This window comes from Corvus hawaiiensis, chromosome 4, assembly GCF_020740725.1.
Source record: "Corvus hawaiiensis isolate bCorHaw1 chromosome 4, bCorHaw1.pri.cur, whole genome shotgun sequence".
Lineage (NCBI taxonomy): Eukaryota > Metazoa > Chordata > Aves > Passeriformes > Corvidae > Corvus > Corvus hawaiiensis.
The window spans coordinates 47,196,656-47,214,818 of record NC_063216.1 but is presented as its reverse complement, the minus strand read 5'-3'; the positions used below and the strand labels follow the sequence as shown (position 1 = coordinate 47,214,818).

Genomic DNA, 18,163 nt, shown 5'->3' with positions numbered 1-18,163 from the left:
GAGAAGCAAGGAACTCAAGTTTTGACATTCCGTGGGTTACCAGTTGAATAGCCAGGACAGGGTTTGTTAGTTTTCTGTTAAGAAGTTGTTACCTATTTGTATGCAAATATAAAAGCAAGTTAGGGAAGCATACAAAAACCCTATAAACTAGTAGGTTATTTCCCTCTAATTTTAAAGAGGTGTTGTAGCTGGGGTTTTTTAGAAAACTTAAAAACAAGTTTTTAGTCTACTGGTTTCATCTAATTCTTTAAAAATGCTTTCTATATGGTAAAAAAGATTTTTTTTTTTTTATTACCTGTCAATCTATATCTCTGTATGTATAATAAAAGCAATGGATTTCATTAATCTAATAAAACTTCTGTTTTTTAGATTCACTGTGGATTCAGTCATCCTAATCAAATAGCTGGCTGCTTAACATAATTTACAGGTGGCCTGCTGTTAACTTTAAAGCAATTTTTGTGTGTGAAAGGGAATATATTGTTGGTTAGGGGTTTTTTTGACCGTACAGAAGTGTGAGGCAGTACACATTCATAGCTTATTTCTTTTTCTTCTTACAATAATTAATGTTTTCATACAATATTTTTCACATAGAAAATTTTTTAACTTTTTTTTTCTGGTTCAAACTGTATGCCTTTTTGCCTTGGAAGAGCATTAAAGGCCCTTTCTTGATTTTTCTCCGTTACTGGGTTGGACCCCATAATGTTTGTTAAGAGGAGGAAAAAAATGGATAAAAGATGCCTAGCAGTCCTTTTTAAAATAATATAATGCCTGTTTATCCAAGTTTTTTAGGAAAATATATCCATGAATCTCCAAAGGAAAAATTGTGTATACTGAAATGAGGGGTTTTTTTCCCTGAAGCAATTGATATGCGGACAGGCGTGCCTTTCTACTGACTTTTCTGTGAGAAAGAGAATTGTGGTGAATAGAGCTAACTGGGGACTTACTCTGATGTCTTAAATTGTATAAGCAAGAGCTGTCAGCTTGTTTGCCAGTCAAAAACTGGACTGCCATTTGCCGAAAAATAGTAACTTGTGATAACCATGTGTCTGTGCTCCTGTGGGTAAACATCAGTAATGTTCAACAGACATTTTCAATTAGTTTAACAAACATGTTCATTAACATGAATTAGTAGAGGGTTGAAAAACTCTTAACAAATGCATGTACTGAACATTAATTTTTTGATTGATGAATGTTAAAATATCAACCTTTTTTACTGCAAATTCCCCGAAGAAGTATGATTAGCTGAATTAGGGTTTGTAAGAAGAGAAAAGTCTAACTAAAGCTGGCTTTAAAGTTGTGTGTTAGCCCAATCAGCTAACAAGGAAAAGAGTCTTTGATGATGGAAGGACCTCTTGAGACAGTCTCACCTAGTTCCCTTACTCAAAGCATCAGAAGCTGGTGCAGATTGCCTGGGACCATATCCAGGCATATTCCATGTTCAAATGGAATTTTATTTCTTTTCTTTTATACCCATAGACTTTTGTCCTTTCAGTGGGCACCACTGAGAAGATTCTTGCACCATCTCCTTAATTCCCTTCCATTGGGTATTTATACAAGTGATAAGATTATTCTGGAGCCTTCTCTTCTCCAGGCTGAACGGTCCCAGCTCTCTCAGCTTCTTCACATGTCAAATGCTGCACCTTTGTAGTGTCTCACTAGTCTTGCTCCAGAATGTCCCTATCTTTCTGGTACTAGGGAGCCCAGAAGGGAGCCCAGCACTCCAGGTGTCTCTAGCCGGTTCTGAGTGGACAGGAAGGATCACCTCCCTTGACCTGCTGGCAGTGCTTTTCCCAGTGTAGCACACTGGGCCAAGGTGTTTGGCCTAAGGACACACTGCTGGTTCACGTTCAGCTTTTATCCAGCAGAACCCCAGGTGGTTCCCTGCCAAGCTGCTTTCCATTTGGTCACTGGCCCCTCCAGGGGTAGGATTGAATGGTTTGCAGTCCATTTCACTGTACACTTATGTAACCCATGTTTCATGTACTTGTCTATGAGGGTGTTGCAGGAGACACTGTCAAAAGACTTAAGGAAGTTGAGATAAACCACACCCATTGCTTCCCCCTCATCTGCCAAGATAGCCTTCTATGAAGTGATTACCATCAGGCTGGTTAAACAAGGTATCTACCACTGCTTTCACTCATACGCTTTCTCATCCAGGTTGGGTCAAAATCTCCTTGTTCATCCATTCATGTTTCCTGCTGCCTTTGCTTGATTTTCTAGTTCTCTGACTGGACCATTCCTGAGCATAGAGGAGATGGTCCTTGAAAGGCTGGACTTAAATGATCTTAGAGGTCTTTTCTAACCTAAATGATTCTGTGAATATCAGCCAGCTCTGTTAGGGCCCCCTCTTCTCTCCAGGGCTGTATCCCATGGGACTTTTCCAATCAGATCCCTAAAAAGGCTAAAGTCTGCTCTGCAGTAATCCAGGGCTGTGCTCCTGCTTTCTGCCATGCTCTCTCAGGATCTCAGATTTCACCATCTTAAGGTCATTTTGGCCAAGGCCCCAGCCTTCACATTCCCAACTAGTTCCTCCTTAGTTTTAAGTATCAGATGCAGCCGAGAATCTCTCCTTGTTGGCTCCTCAGTCACCTGCATCAGAAAGTTGTCATCATTGCATCTCAGAACCTTCCTGCGTTTTTTTGTGCCCTATGTTGTCTCACCAGCAGGTCTGCTATAAGGACTAGGGCCTGTGAATGTTAGGCTTCTTTCCAGTTGTCAAAAAAAGTCTTATCTGCCTTTCTTTATCCTGATCCAGTCAGTCTGGATGACTGCAGTGGAAAAAAGATTGTTCTAGCTGCAGTTGTTTTTCCTCATGTCTGTATTTATCTCCTTGCTGTTGGTCATTAGGGGAATTCTAGTACAGTTTAACTGTAGTGTTAATGAAGTATGTGGGCAGTTCAATATCTAATGTGAGTTACCATTTATTTCAGCGTAATACAGTGAAGTGGGTTTATTAACCTGTCTTTTGCTGGACTGTTAAGATGCTAAATTATAATAAATAATTTTGTGGGGTTTGTTAGTTACATCATTAAAAGTTACTTTTCAAAACTATCTGTTAGTTTCTGCTACTGTTGTAGCTATGTTGAGAATTTGGTTTACTCCTGCTTTTGAGAAGCAAGCCATTTACTGATTGTGTAGACCTTTATGTGGCTTATTCTGGTTTCTTTTAGCTTTTATATACTGCAATTATACGTTGAGTTTTAAAATTTAAAACTGTATTGCATTTTAATTTGGTTTAAATCATATAAAAGCTTCAAATTGTTTTGAAAAGTTCAATTTCAGTTGAAAATTATTCAGATTAAATAGCTTCTTCTAAAATAATTACATGTGTAAATGCCATAGTTTAACTTCTGTCTTGGATTTAAATGGGGTTAAACTGACTTTGGTTAGGTATTTTTTGTGGACACAGTCTGTGTATTTTACTTCTTTGAAGATAATATTCAAAGAGAGGGGTTTAGATTGATAAAGGAAATTACAGGAAAGCTTTGTGAATGTTGATCTGAACACTTGAAGAATTAACTAACATGTTCTTGATGTGGTGATACATAGAATGGTTTAGGTTTGAAGGGACCTCAAAAGCTGATCCCCTGCCATGGGCAGGGGCACCTTCAACTGGAGTGAGTTGCTCAGAGCCTCATCCAATGTGGCCTCAAACACTTACAGGGATGGGCCATCCGCAGTTTCTCTGCATAACCTGTTTCAGTTCCTCACCACCCTCACAGAGAAGAATTTCTTCCTAATATCTAATCTAAACCTACTCTCTTTCAGTTTGAAGTCATTCCCCCTTAGTCCAATGACTACATGCCCTTGTAAAAAGTTCCTCTCCCTTTCATAGCCCTCTTAGGAACTGAAAGGCTGCACTAAAGTTTCCCCAGAGCCTTCTCTTCTCTGGACTTAACAGCCCCAACTCTCTCAGTCTGCTCATAGGAGAAATATTCCAGCCCTCTGATCGTCTTGTGGCCCTGTCCTGGACTCATATCAACAAGTTCATGTCCTTATGCTGGTGGCCCCAGAGATGAACACTGCACTCCAGATGGGATGTCATGATGGCAAAGCAGAGGGGGAGAATCCCCTCCCCTGCCCTGCTGGTCACGCTGCTTTTGATGGAGCCCAGGGTATAGCTGGCTTTCTGTGCTGTGGGCTCACATTGCTGAGTTATGTTGGGCTTCTCATCCACCAACACCCCCAGTTCTTTGTCTTAAGGGCTGCTTTCAATTAATTCTTGGCCCAGCCTGTGCTTGCGATTGGGATTGCCCTGACCCAAGTGCAGGACCTTGCATTTGTCATGGTTGAACTCATGAAGTTTGTATCAGCCCATCTCTCAAGCTAGGTCCCTCTGGATGACATCCATTTCCTCCAGTGTGTCAACCACACAACACAGCTTGGTGTCAACAAACTTGGTGAGCATGCACTAATCCCACTGTCCATGTCACTGCCAAGAAGCACTGGTCCCAGTACTGACCCCTGAGGAACACCACTGGTTTCCACTTGGACACTGATTCGTTGAGTACAACTCCTTGAGTGCAACTGCCCAGCCAGTTCCTTATTCACCAAGTGGTCCATCTGTCAAATTGATGTCTCTCCAGTTTAGAGACAGTGTCTAATGCTTCGCAGAAGTCTAGACTGATGATGTCATTCTTCCCTCATCCACCTCTTTAACCCTGTTTTAGAATGCCACCAAATTTCTCTGACAAGATTTGCCCTTAGTTGACAGCATGTTGGCTGTCACCAATCACCTCCTTGGTCTTCCTGGTTGGGTGGCCCATAGCAGACCCCCACTATAATCTTGCCTGTCCCTGCCCTCCCTTTAATCCTTATGCATCAGGGATCATGGATCCCTTAGAGGAGCTCCCAAGAGGTTCCCCTGCCTATCCTTCCTAAATAGCCTATGTCCTTTCATTCCAACACTCCAGACATAGTAGCCATCCCACCACTTATTTGCCAGTGATGGCAGAGGATCGTACCCCTACAGTCATATGCACATCTCCAGCTCCTCTTGTTTTTTGCCCATGCTTGTACATTTGCATGGAGGTATTTCAGTCAGGCCCTCAGTGAAGCTGAAGAAGAGTGCTGGCTGCAGTGGCTGGAATTCTTTTGTGCTGTACTTCAGGTTCATTCGTCCTGACCTGCAAACCCTCTCCAGGCTCTGGGCGGCAGCTCTTGCAAGCTCTGGCATCAAATTGGTGTGAGCAGTGTGGATGGAGGTTCCCTTTCCCCAGCAACTCTTCTTTTGGAGAAAGTTTATTAATAGAAAGTTGAAAATAACTGTGAATATATACTTGGGGAAATTTCCAGTGTAAAAATGTTTATTTCCCTAAGAGTTTAGTTCTTAAAAGGTGCTTAAAAAGTCCTGAGCATGCAGAAGTTCTTCTCTTAATACAGTGATCTGTATTTCAAAGCTTTTCAATGACATCTGGAACTCCAATTCAGTTGGAGTTAACATAGGGCCCACAAAATCAGGAGGGTACATGAACTCCTTTGAGTATTCTGTCTTTTCCTTGCTTACCTGTAAGATTTGCTCAAGAAAAGAAAAATACACTGCGAGTTAGTTGTAAATATCATACTTAGTTGTTATATTCAGAGGTCTTTGTGAGAAGAGTGATGAAAATAATCAGTTTTCTTGTATTTTAAAGTAGTGTCTTAAACCATGGGGATAAGTGATAATGCTTCTACTTTTGGCAAAAAAAAAGTTTTTTAAAAATTTTGTATTGTGCATAATATCCTGAAGTTTTCTAACAGTATTACTGAGACAATTTTAACTAAATGGTTCCATGCTGCTGTTAAAGTAACCTTGAAGTATTTATCTTAATCATTTTTGTATCTCATCTCAACATCCATTTAGTTTGAAATTAAATTTTAATAAAATTCCTACATTAGGAACTTAACATTTCAAGTTTTAGAACATCAGAATATCTACAGTTGTACTATAAGCTGAAAACAATTTTTTTAGTACAGTGGCCTGTGGTTTCTTTTGGTTTTTAATAGCTCTGTTTCTTCAAGAAATTATGGAAGTTTAAGTACTGTGAAACATTTCAAGTTTTAAGAGACAGATTCTGAGGGCTGCATGTCCTGGGTATTTTTAGTGCTTTGCCCACTTTTTAAAAAGTATTTCTTTTCCATGCTTGTTTATCTGCTTTGTTCATTTGTTATCTTTCTTTCATAGTTTTTAATGTCTCAGCATTTTTGTCTAATTTCTCATTTTCATATTTTTAAAGGTCCCCAGGTGCATCCAATTTTTCAACCTTACCAAAGATCTCTCCATCTCTATCAAATAATTATAACAACATGAACAACAGAAAGTAAGCAATATACCTTAAAACATTATTTAATTAATCACCCCAGTGTGATATAAACAAAGTTCGATGTTTTATACCTCCTAGCTTAAGGATTTTGAATTGCTTTGCAATATTTGGCTTGTGAATTGTTACTGGTTACTATTTCATAGTGTAGGTAATGCTGACACAAAGAAATGAAACAACATTAGAGATGTTTGTAACTCTTACTCTTCAGCAGGGAAGACACTGAAAAGAATTTTGGGTTTTGTAAGAAAACGTATAGACTTCATTTAGAGTTTATCATTCTAAAAATACATTGTTGTTATTACTGTCCTGGCTGAATTTAACTGGAGAACGAGAAAAGTATAAAGTACTTATCCTTATGGTGATCAGGTTTTCCCTTGTTTATTGCTTCCAAGGTATTAGAGCAGCATATGTGACATCACACTTTGATTTCAAATCATAACAGCTGAATTGTATTAGCTGTAATGTACCCAGCAACTTAACTTCTGCTTCTTCTACTAGTGCTAGAGGACTGGAGAGAGATCAGGCTAAGTGTGCTTGACTATTACAATGAACAAAGGCTTAGTAAGAGACTTCTCACTTTTACGTGCTTTCTCCTTTATATTCCGAATTAGAAGTTTAATAAATAATGTGATAAAACTCTAAAAGAAGAGCTTTCATATTGCATTGGCCAACTTTTTGTGTAATTTTTCTGTTGTTGTTACTGTACACAACTGTAAAAAAAGTTGGTGAATATAGAAAAACATGGAATTATTTCACTTTAACAGATAATGGAGCATCTTTCAAATGCTTGAAACCAGAGAGCACTCATCTTTAATGCAAGCTGGGGGAAGTTGAAGAGCCTTATTCTTACAATTCATTGAAATTTTTAATATTTTTCTAAACATGCATTTTGTGATCACATTTGAAGATGTTAAATACTAAAAAGGTGACATAAATATTAAATATACAATATCTTACAGTTAAATACTGCACTTCTCAGAAGTGATTTTTCCTAAGGGGTGAAGTGTCACTTGTGCTTCTACCAATTGTGAGTAGCCCCAACTCTCACTGTTGAACAGTTGAAATCTGTGTATTTAACTGCAGTCTATTGTACTCTGTGTGTGAATGTGTAGTAAATAAGAAGAGTATTTTATCTATGATTGTGCAAAAAGTTACTTGATCAGAGCTGAGCCCCTAGCTGAGAACTAATCTCTTCTTCTCCTAGTGTTTAAGCAAAATGCAGTGGTATTGCCAAACCCCAACACTTAACAGTTACTTTTTTCTAGGGAGCCGTGATTTTAAATCAAGCCATCAAGGCTTTTTTATTTTCTCTCTTTTTTTTTTTTTTTTTTTTTTTTTTTTTTTTTTTTTTTACATTAGCTTTTTGCTAGTGATGTAGTTATGTTTAGGAGGCACTTACGAAACCTGTTGCCAGCTCTTGCAGCTTTTAAAGATAGTTTGTTCACATGATTTACCTGATTTTATTTCTTGGTTTATTTTGGAGCCAAAATGTGAGCTTTTAGAACTTAAAGGAAAAATTCTGGGGTTTGAAGGTGTTTGTTCGTTTGTTGTTATTTTACAATTTATGATTTTCAACAGAAATACGTATTTAAAAGGAAGTCATATAAATTTCAGATTTGATACGGAATCGGTCCTTTTAAGTGATTTAACTATAACTTAATTTGTGAATCAGTTAATAGGTACATGTACTCCGTAGTATTATGAAGTACCAGTCAGTTTTCTCTTGTATATCAAAACACAGTACATCTGGATGTTACATAAGACAGATATTCAGTGCAGAAGTATATGGTTTTCCTTAAAATGCAATAATCCAATTATGATGACTTTAAAATATTTTATAAATCAAAAATTAACCATTCAATACAAGATGTAATGCATATGAATCTTTAGCAGCACTTCTCTCAGAGTGTATGTTCAGTGATGAAGTCGTATCCATTAATACACTTTGTACTTTAAAGTACATAGTTTTGCATTAAGAATTTTTGGCTTCAAATAGTGAATGGAAAGATATATCTCTGTATTTATTTGTATTATGTAATTCTGGGTTAAGAACGTTCCATTCTTTTTGTAAATATGTCCTTGTCTAAGAAAGCACTTCTTTTTCATTAATTAATACTATCTTCGTTATTTTTCTTAATTAACTACTTAATGTCAGCTTTGTCTGGAATTTATTTCCATGCTTCTGCCTTATTGTCTCTTATATTGCACATTGTCCTTTGTGCAATAGTGAAATTATACATATGTGGCTTTCTAGGATCTGTTGGCATCTCCACATGGGCATGAGGTGCTGTGACTCTAAAGGAAATACCAGCATTTGTTTTGAAGATAATTTTAACTGACAAAGATGATTTATAAGGCAGAAACAGTAAACAACATGTTGTGTGTATTAAGGGTCATAAATACTAGTCATTGCAAGCCTGCTTTTGCAATAACTAGTGCTCACCTATAGAGTACAAATTATGTTAAAAATCTGAAAGTATCAGGTTTTTTTTGGTATGGTACACATTTCTGTAATGTTTTTCTAATCCAGGAGGTGTTCTGTAGAGTAAGCCTCAAATTGGTAGATATTTAATCGTGTGTTGAGGTAGTCATACATTAGATATCAGAAATAACTTGTGCAAATTTTATCCAGTCTGAAGCCTTCATTTCTGTAAATGTGAGTTTGCATTTGATGGAATGGAGGATTCCAAATAATTGATCACTGGTGTTCTTTTGCCTTTACAGGTGGTCTTGTTGAAGGAATAACATAGGAGGATTAGCGTAATATGTGTTAGTGGATTCAGAAGAGCAGGGAGAGACACACATTTTTTAGGTCTTATTGGAATTTCTGTTTATTGCTGTTAATAAAGCAAGACATTTTATATCACATATGGTGTTTTTTAAATTATGTGGGATGGGGATTAAAAACACCTGAACAGGGATTTTGCTTGGGGAATTGAGTGAAAAGTTTTTCTGTTTGTTTCATATGTAACCATTGCTTTAGACTCCTGAAATGAGTTGTTTGCATCATTTAGTAGTGTCAGCCTGTCAAAATGGACAGCTGGCAGCTTTGTTCACATGCTTCATATATTTCAATATGCTTATTCCAAGAAGTGCAAGTGTTAATTACAGTACATTGCCTCTAGAAACAGCTTCTTCATGTTGTACCTGACACATAACCAAATATTATGACAAAGGCAATTTAAATAGATTAAAATGTTATCTTTTGCTCTCCAGACAATGATAATGAACAAAAATAAAGATAGTAATCTTTGTGTTGTGACATGGGCCTCTCCTGCTACTTCAGGTATCTCTAAAATCTGATGAAACCTGATAACAGGTTTCTTAAAGTGGCTGGTCACAAAAACACATTGGCAGTGCATTAAGATGGTAGAAATATTACAGAGCTCAGTAAGTCTTCCAAACTTTCTAATTTTCTGGGCTCCTTCTTGCCACTCAAATTCCTTTTGCAGCATGTGTTACATACCTGTTGGTATATGGCATTCCACTGTCAAATTATGTCTTTTCCAAAGCTAGTGATGCTTTTCCAGTCTTCTCTGTTGAAAATCCATGCTCCCCAGAACTCCGGCTGTACAATGAGTGCTCTGGGTCCATCACTGCCATTTGAAAGCTGCTTTGATGCTTAAAGGCGCATACAGACAGTACAAATCAGTCATTTTAGATCTAGTACATGCAATTCAAAATGTATAGATTTACAGATAATAAAATCTCATTTGGAAACCTCCTTTTACCATTTTTGCCATTTCAAGAACTCTGTTCAAGGGTCTGAAGATGGTTTCATGTTTTCAAATCTCACCTTCTGTGAAGCAATTTTTTCTAAGAACTATCAGTGTTTCTTTCTGTTACTGCTCTTACTTGACTGGCCTATCATAGTACTACCCTTCTGCTTTTCTCTGCATTGTTCCTTCATTAAAGGTAGGAAAGTTTTGCAGGAAAAGCACCTGGAGGCTTGGGGACACACAGTTAGCACAAGTTACTTTTTCTAGGATATTTCTGTTTGAATGAAATTCATGTAGACTTACCTTGCATCTTTACTTGCTTTCCCTTGCTAGCTATCTACTGTTGACTGTTAATGATTTCTTTTTCATCCAGCTCAAAAGCATAAAAAGCAAAGCAACAATGTAATTTAAATAAAAATCATTCTTTTACAACTAAAGTTTGCAGACTGATAGAGCTGTAGAGATCTCCTAGTATCCTGCATGCAGTAGGCACTGTGTTTTGTAGGATATGTTTTGATAAAATATCATAGAACCATGAAAGAAAAATATATTAATAGACCTGATTCACAGTATGAGTGGTAACCTTATTCTCGAAACCCCTCAAATATATTTCTGTGGGCCAGTACTGGAGATGAAAGAGCTCAGAAATGTCTTTCCCTTTTGAGAAGTAAACTGACAGTTTGTCCCTTAGAGCAAATACACACTGCATCTATCTGCACTGCAATTATCTTGCACTAAGTTATTGTCATGGTACTCAGCTAATTTGAGAAAATCTTTCACATGAATAAACTGCAGCCAAAAAATACCAGTTGCATTTCCTTAGCTTCCTAGTGTCCCTCCAAAGCTGGCAGTTCGTGAAGGGGGGGAAAGCTGCAGAGGGGGAAGTAAGAATGAAAATCCCCAGAAGAATTAAATTCAATCAGTTCATTACCCCTTCATCTCCTAAATTTCAAAGAGATTTCTTTTTTGTTAACTGTGTGAAAAGTGTTATCTTTAAGTCAGGTAAGGACAGCAGTAGGAAGGAAGCAAGGCTGAAAGTAGAAGCTTGTTGTGTACCCTGTACGTGTGCATTTCTGTTGCTGCTGTGCACTGTTGGGTTGGTTATATTGTAGGGGTTGCATTAGCACCAGTGGCAAGCTTGTGGTTTTGATTCGTGGGGGAACTGAGGCTTGCCAGCTTGAGGGGATTGGAGTTCACTGCAGTGGCTGGGCTGCAACTGCAAAGGGAGATGGAAGGTAATTTTTCCTGGGAATCTGTCATACGTGGGTGAACATTAACTTTACAGTGGTTTTTTTTTGTTGAGAATGACCAGTAAACACAATACCTCTTAGCTAGTTTAGGGGCAAGCCAGAGAGCAGATAAAAGGTGTATGTATAGAAAAGGGAAGAACTAATAGGAAAGTCAGCTATTAAAAAGAAATGAGCGGATGTAAAGGTTTGATAACAGCACCTTTATGGACAGTGGAGCTATAAACTGCAGAAATTTCTGAGACATTGAAAGAGGGAGAAGTTTTCATCACCTTTTGTTTGAAATTTTTGATAACTTGATTAAATAGCAGGTATTTATGAAAAGTGAGTAGTTGTGCACTGAGGGGACAGTTGGAGTTCAGTAAAGAGCATGGTAGTGTTCAGGAGTAATGGCTGGAGTGTAACCATTGGGCACTTGCATTCTCAGACTTTGCAACTGTAAATCTCATTTATCAGGATTGATTCTTTGCAGTGCATATTTTTCCTTATTCTTAGCAACTGACTTTCAAATTTTTGTTCATGTTGCTTTTAATGTGAATGATGCTTAGTAGCTGCAGAAATACTGAACTTTAGCCAAAGCTGCTGTCACACAGATTTCATTACGATCAGTGCCTGAAAAGGTTAAACCTTTGTGGTTGCTTGGTTTTTTCTAACATATTACAGAACATCTCTTAGAAGATTTCTTTGCCTTTCTAGTGTTCTCAGATATGCTTGCTTTACGGTTTTGAGGGTTAGTTTATATTTGACACTTTTGTATTTCATCTGGAAACAAATTGTTTTAAATACTATCATTTTACCTATTTCAGTCTTCTCCAGTTTCTCCAAACAGATACATCATAGATTTATATTGAAGTTGTTGCAAGGCATTTTGCGCATTCCTTTACCTCTCAAGGCTTTTCTGCATTTGCATGCTGGATTGTGCTGTCCTAGCAGGGAAGCTATAAATAGACTGTCTGATGCAGTGAAGCAGCTATGCCACAGTGGCCTTGGAAATCTCAGCTTTCACCTGTAACTCTGCATTCCCATTCCCACCGACCTCACTCTTGCAGTAGCAGGATGCAAAAGGAACGTAAATGATTGATTGCTGCTGGTGGTGTCTAAAGTCTGAGTGTATTAAATATGATGGAGCAATGAAGAATAGAGTAAGCTGTGAAGCTGCTCCTATTAAAAAGGGGTAGGGATGTAATAATTGCAGTTACTGCAGTATGTTTGATTTTGGTTGTTTGCACAGGTGACTTTTAAATTGACATTAATGTTATTACAAAAGTTAAGTGTTTTAAATCTTTACTTGTACACAGAAGTTAGTTTAACATTTTTAATCATTTAAGTTTATAAAGTACTTGTATGTTTTAAAGTACTAGAGAGTACATGTTTACATTGTGAAAGATGTCTTGTTTTCTTACAGTGTGAAAAATTCAAACTATTGTCTCCCATCATATACTGCTTATAAGAATTATGATTATTCAGAGCCAGGAAGACACAATGAGCAGCCAGGCCTGTGTGGCCTGAGTAACTTGGGGAATACATGTTTCATGAATTCAGCAATTCAGGTATGTACTTTAAAATAAAATCAGCTAGTCTTAATTAGTTGAAAATAGTATCTTGTTTTATTTTGTCATATTTCAAAACTAATAGTTAGAGATCCTGCTAAGTAGTGGGATAGGATTAAAAGTGAGGAAATAATGCATCTTTATTGGAATACTTTAAAAGTTGATTTACGTAGCTGCGTTCATAATGATCAATGTCAGAAGGAGGTTTGACCAGTGTTCTACATGAGTGAACTCTTTAAGTGGGATTCTTTGCTTTTTGTAATAATTGCCGTGCACATATGTCACAAAACCTGCCTTTTCCTATTGAAATGCACTTGAGTAGCAGTTGTAGTACCAAAAAGAGTGTCAAAAAGTATATGACTGATAGATTACTGGGCCTTTATTTCTGACTCATTATGTACTTTTAGTGTACAGGTTAATGTGCAGGAACTGTGGAAAATATTTTCCTTTGACCTTTACTCTCTGAATAGCTGCTGTTTCATGGATTAGGTATTTTACAGGAATGTCACAGCTTGTGTCTTTGCTATGAATGCAAGAGAAATACTAGTATATCTACTATTACTCTACCAAGATGAAGAAACCTTAGTGTTTTAATTTTAAGTGGAAGCTGCAGTTGTAGAATGGTTAATGATCAGAACTAGGAGTTTCATTTGGCTTTGTTTAGTTCTCAAACTCGCTTTTTGTCATCGGAGCAGCCTTTTGTAAAAAAACTCTTATGTGTATTTAAGTTCTTGTTCACGTATTTTCCTGAGTATGAAAATGATAGATCTTAACCAAGCATGGTGCAGAGTTGTTACCCTCTTTTCCTCCTTGGTCATTACAAGGGTTCCTGGTTTATGTTTGTGATCTCTTTGGGTAAAATTAAAAACAAACAAAAAAACAACACGACCCAAATGTTGCATTCCTTCTTTAGCTTGTTTGGGTAAAAAAGGAATTTCAGGTACATTTGTAAGCTAGGTTTATGAAGTTGTTGAAATTCGTTCAAAAGAAGAAATGTTCCAGAGTTTCATAGTGTGTATAGATTTTTCTATCCTTTCTTTGTGTTAAGAAGCAGTGAATAATTTGGCCTTACTTTTCTGTAGCCTCCTGTTAGGTAGCTGCAGAGAGCTATAAGCTCTCCCCTTACTTAATCTTGTCTTCTTCAGGTCAAACTAATGCATATAGCTCTGCCTTTCCGTGTATATTGTTCTCCAGCCCCTTGACCATGTTGGTGTCCCTTCTCTGCTCTTTCTTACGCTGGGTAGCCCTAAACAGGACAGTGCTCCTGCAGCAGTCTCACAAGTTCCAAATGGAGGCGAGGATTTCTCTCCTTTGCCTCTGACTGCAGTTGCTAATACTGCCCAGTTTGCAGCTGGATACCTTTCCAATGAGGGTGAACAGCGGGATCACATTTCCACAGAAAAGGACCCCTGGGTCATATAGCTGCTTTCTAGACAGTTAGCCCCCACCTGATATAGAGGGTTATTCCATGCTTATTCCATACTTACTGATATAAAGCATCTATAAAATTAAACTTATTCTTATTTCTTAAAGTGTTTTTGTAGGATACTTGAAGAGAAGTTGAACAGTGCAGGAAGTAATTAAATTTTTTTTTAGTATGCTACATAAAAGATGGCTGAACTGAAAGGGGGAATGACACACATTTTGCGGTGTCCATTCTAAATAAAAATTCTACGCGTAACCTCTCTTGATTACTGAATTGCGTCATTATGCTGTTGTAAAGGAAGAAAAGAGTATGTTTTTGTCTAGTACGTCAACCAGAATTATCTTTTAAAAGTTGAATTCAAAGAATATTCTTGCTACATAGTGAATTTTTTTTTTATGATTCTACATTGTTCATCAAGCTATACTGATTAAGTAAGGACAATTTTAATTACTTATCCAGACCTTAATTGAACTGGTATACATGAATTTGTGTATATGTAATTCAAAAGTAACCTTTTAGCTGAGAATTCTAAGCATGGGTTGTTGCCTTAGGAGTGTTACACAGCATAACAAACTTGCTACAGGTCACATCATTATCCCATTGTGTTAAACAGATTTAATTCTGACATCTGCATTAGAAATTATATCAGCTTTGACGTCATTGCTTTTCAGTTACATCTAGAGAATTAATTGTTCAACTAAGTTCTGAGAAACTGTAGTGTAAATTAATAAATACAGGTTTGCTGATTACCAAGACAGTGCTCTGGTAAGAAAATGAGGTGTTTATTGAGCAGTGCAGCTTTGAGTTTGGCATGGTACCTTTAATATGTCCTTGAAGGTGTGTTTTTTCAAATGCATTATTTGGTGGCTTTCTTAGCAAGGAGATGGAAATTATCTCTCAAAGAAAGTACTGTTCAGAGTTTAATGTTATCTAAGAAATCCATGGAATCGCTTTTTAGTGGAAGTATGATGTGTTCTTAACACACTAAGGTCTCACAGGCTGCATTCTTCCTCTTACCACCACTTGCATCTTTTTTCAGTTACACAGAAAGCATGCATTTCACTGTTCTGATTTGCTATTAATTTCACCTCCTACTTTTATCAAAGTAACACTGGATTATTCTGGCTGTAATGCCTATGGCCAAAGCACTCTGAACATGTTTTGATCTGTCTTAATCTTGGAAGCAATAAAAAGATGGGCTCAGATAGTATGTGGATGGAAAAATAGGGAATTCTGCTTGGTCATATTGAGTGCTGTAGGCATTAACCTGGATGATGGAGCAGGACACACCCTCAGCAAGATTAGAGATCACACAAATCTGCAGTGAGGCACAGCTATACCAGATGGCTGTGCTGCCATTCAGAGGGACCTCAGCGGGCTGGAACCTCATGAAGTTCAATCAAAGGAAATGCAAAGCCCTGTGCCTGGGGAGAAACAACCCCAGGAACCAGTACACACTGGGCTAAGGGGTCAGTGTCTGGATAGAAAGCAGCTTGGCAGAGAAGCACCCAGGATCCTGCTGGACAAAAAGCTGAACATGAGCCAGCAGTGTGTTCCTGTGGCCAAGGCAGACAACAGCATCCTGGGCTGCACTAAGAAGAGTATTGCCAGTAGGCTGAAAGAGGTGATCCTTTCCTTCCACTTAGCACTGGAGAGACACCCCCAGAGTTCTGAGTTCACTTCTGGGCTCCCCAGAGATAGGGTTATACTGGAGCAAGTCTGGTGAGAGACCACACAGGTGATCAAGAATTGCAACAGCTCACCTATGTGGAGAGGCAGACCGCTGGGGCTATTCAGCCTGAAGAAGAGAAGGCTCCAGAGTGATTTTTACCATTTTTTGCAAGTACCTGGGGGAGAAAAGTAAAGAAAACTGAGCCAAACTCTCCTTAGTGGTGCCCACTGAAAGGAGAAGAGGCAATGGGCACAAACTGAAGCACATGCAATTCTGAAATATAGGAAACTTTATTCTAAAATGGGGTTTATCAAACAGTGGAATAGGGTTTTCAGGGAAACTGTGAAGCCTCCATCCTTGAAGATGCTTAAAACCTCACTGGTCAAAGTCCCAAGCAACTTGCTCTAGGTGACCTGTCTTTGAGCAAGTGGGTTGGACCAGAGAGTCTGCAGATGCCTTCCAGCCTCAACTAATCTGTGATTTTCTGATCTGCTTTGGTCACCTGCTTCAGCTTACTTATCTTCCTAAAGTGTATTCCTTCACAATTGTGCTAGCACAGGGCTGTTTATCAGGATAAATCTGTTTTCTTTAAACAAAATAGTTTATTGTAGAGTATGGGACTCTGAAGTAGTTTCATTTCCATTAATACCAAAAGCTTTGCTTTGATCCCTTCCGTTCAGTTGGTGCTGAGTGTGATCAGTGCAGCTTCCTTCAACAGACCAGCTGATTGCCACTTTTCTCAGCTCTCTGGGCTTTCCAGGGAGCACTGAGGCCCCTGAGAGTTCACATAAGAGCCATTTCTGCTTCAGAAACCACAGCATTTCTCACACAGCTTCTCTTTGGTCTTGTCTCATGTACAGTGAAGATGGTTTGCATCAGAGCTATTATCAGTGTTCCTTGAAGAATAGGGATAGGTTCTTCACACAGCTTCGTCTCCTTAGTCTGACAAACTTGTGTGAAGGTTCTTGCCCTGTAAACATACTAGGTAGAAATGTGAAAGTCCTGGCAATGTCTTAAATTTTGTTGCAAGTTCTTTATTAGTTCTTCAGCCTATAGATAAGGTTAGGCTTGCCCCGTTATCCTTCTAAGTGATTATTGTAAAGAGACCTTTGCCCTTCCAGGTAGGGTTTTTCAGTGTTAAAAAGCTCAGGACAACTAGAGTACAGTGAAGAAGAGATGGGTAAGATCTCAGTGGGATTACAGACAGCTGCAAGCTGAATAAGAGTACGGCCAAGAAGGTTAAAATACCACTGTATATCTCCCAAGTGCTGTTCTTTTACCACTGTTCCTTAATTTTTAAAAAAGCAATAATTCAGTTTTCTTATTTTGGTTGTATTGGAACTTTTGTATAGTTTTTTTCAGATTCTTTTGAAGGCAGTATTCCATGTATTTATTTTATTTCAGTGCAAACACCTAAGGCTTGTTTTTTACTAATTAGGCCTAAATGTCTGCTTTTGCAGATATGAGCATGAAATAAAACAGGAAAGACAAAAGGGAGCTTGTGGCTTTTATGAAATAGCTACTATTGCAAATGCTTGAACCCATATTAAAAAAATACTTTGCAAGCAGATATTTCATTCACATTCACTCATTAGAAAAAATGAGTCTTGTTAAGCATTGCTGTGCTGCCACCTGTGGATGTTTTCCAAGTATTACTTTCCTATTTTGCTGGGTTATTACAGATTAGAGCTCTGTGGAAATGGTTTTTTTCTCTTCTACAGTGAAAACCTGAGAGTTCCAAAATTTTTGTTTTGTGATTAAAAAAATGGGAGAAGAAAGAAAGTAAATGTTTTTATTTAAAACATTCGGTTTTTTCCAACATTTTTATGGCTTTTTTCCATCAGTGTGATTATATACACGTGACTTCTGAACAAGCTTTGCAATGGGTATTTCAGAAGTTTTCTTTCTTCAGAAAGCTGAATAATATTCTCTTTATGGTTATTTACGGCTGTGAGTTTATCTAGACAAAGTTGGCATGTTTCACCAATCTCTGAAATTGTTATGTTTCTGTTGCTCTGTTTCAGTTGCTGTAGGCATGTGGAGTTTGGGTTAAGGAATGTATTAACTGAGCGCTTTTTGCCATGTCTGATGGTGAACAGAAAAAAGTAGGATAGACACATGTAAAGTAAATCACTCCTTCTCCTGTGACTTGGATCTTCCTTTTAGTCTGGCAGTTCTTGGTCTTTTATTAGAAAGCTGAAATACAAAATTTCAATGTTCCTTGCATAAAATTCTTAATAAGTAGCA

At 37.8% G+C, this 18,163-nt stretch overlaps 1 protein-coding gene across 4 annotated transcripts in view; it reads left to right on the top strand.

The window, feature by feature from the left end:
• USP15 (ubiquitin specific peptidase 15) overlaps positions 1–18,163 on the top strand; it is a 61,678-nt gene that overhangs the window by 28,885 nt on the left and 14,630 nt on the right. For 2 of the 4 annotated variants that reach the window (XM_048300864.1, XM_048300865.1), the window contains exons 7-8: positions 6,216–6,299; positions 12,674–12,818. In XM_048300864.1, the coding sequence (XP_048156821.1) occupies positions 6,216–6,299; positions 12,674–12,818 (229 nt within the window). Of the gene's footprint in view, positions 1–6,215; positions 6,300–7,066; positions 9,171–12,673; positions 12,819–18,163 lie in introns of those variants that run through there. The other 2 variants (XR_007203080.1, XM_048300866.1) reach the window with 2 other exon arrangements.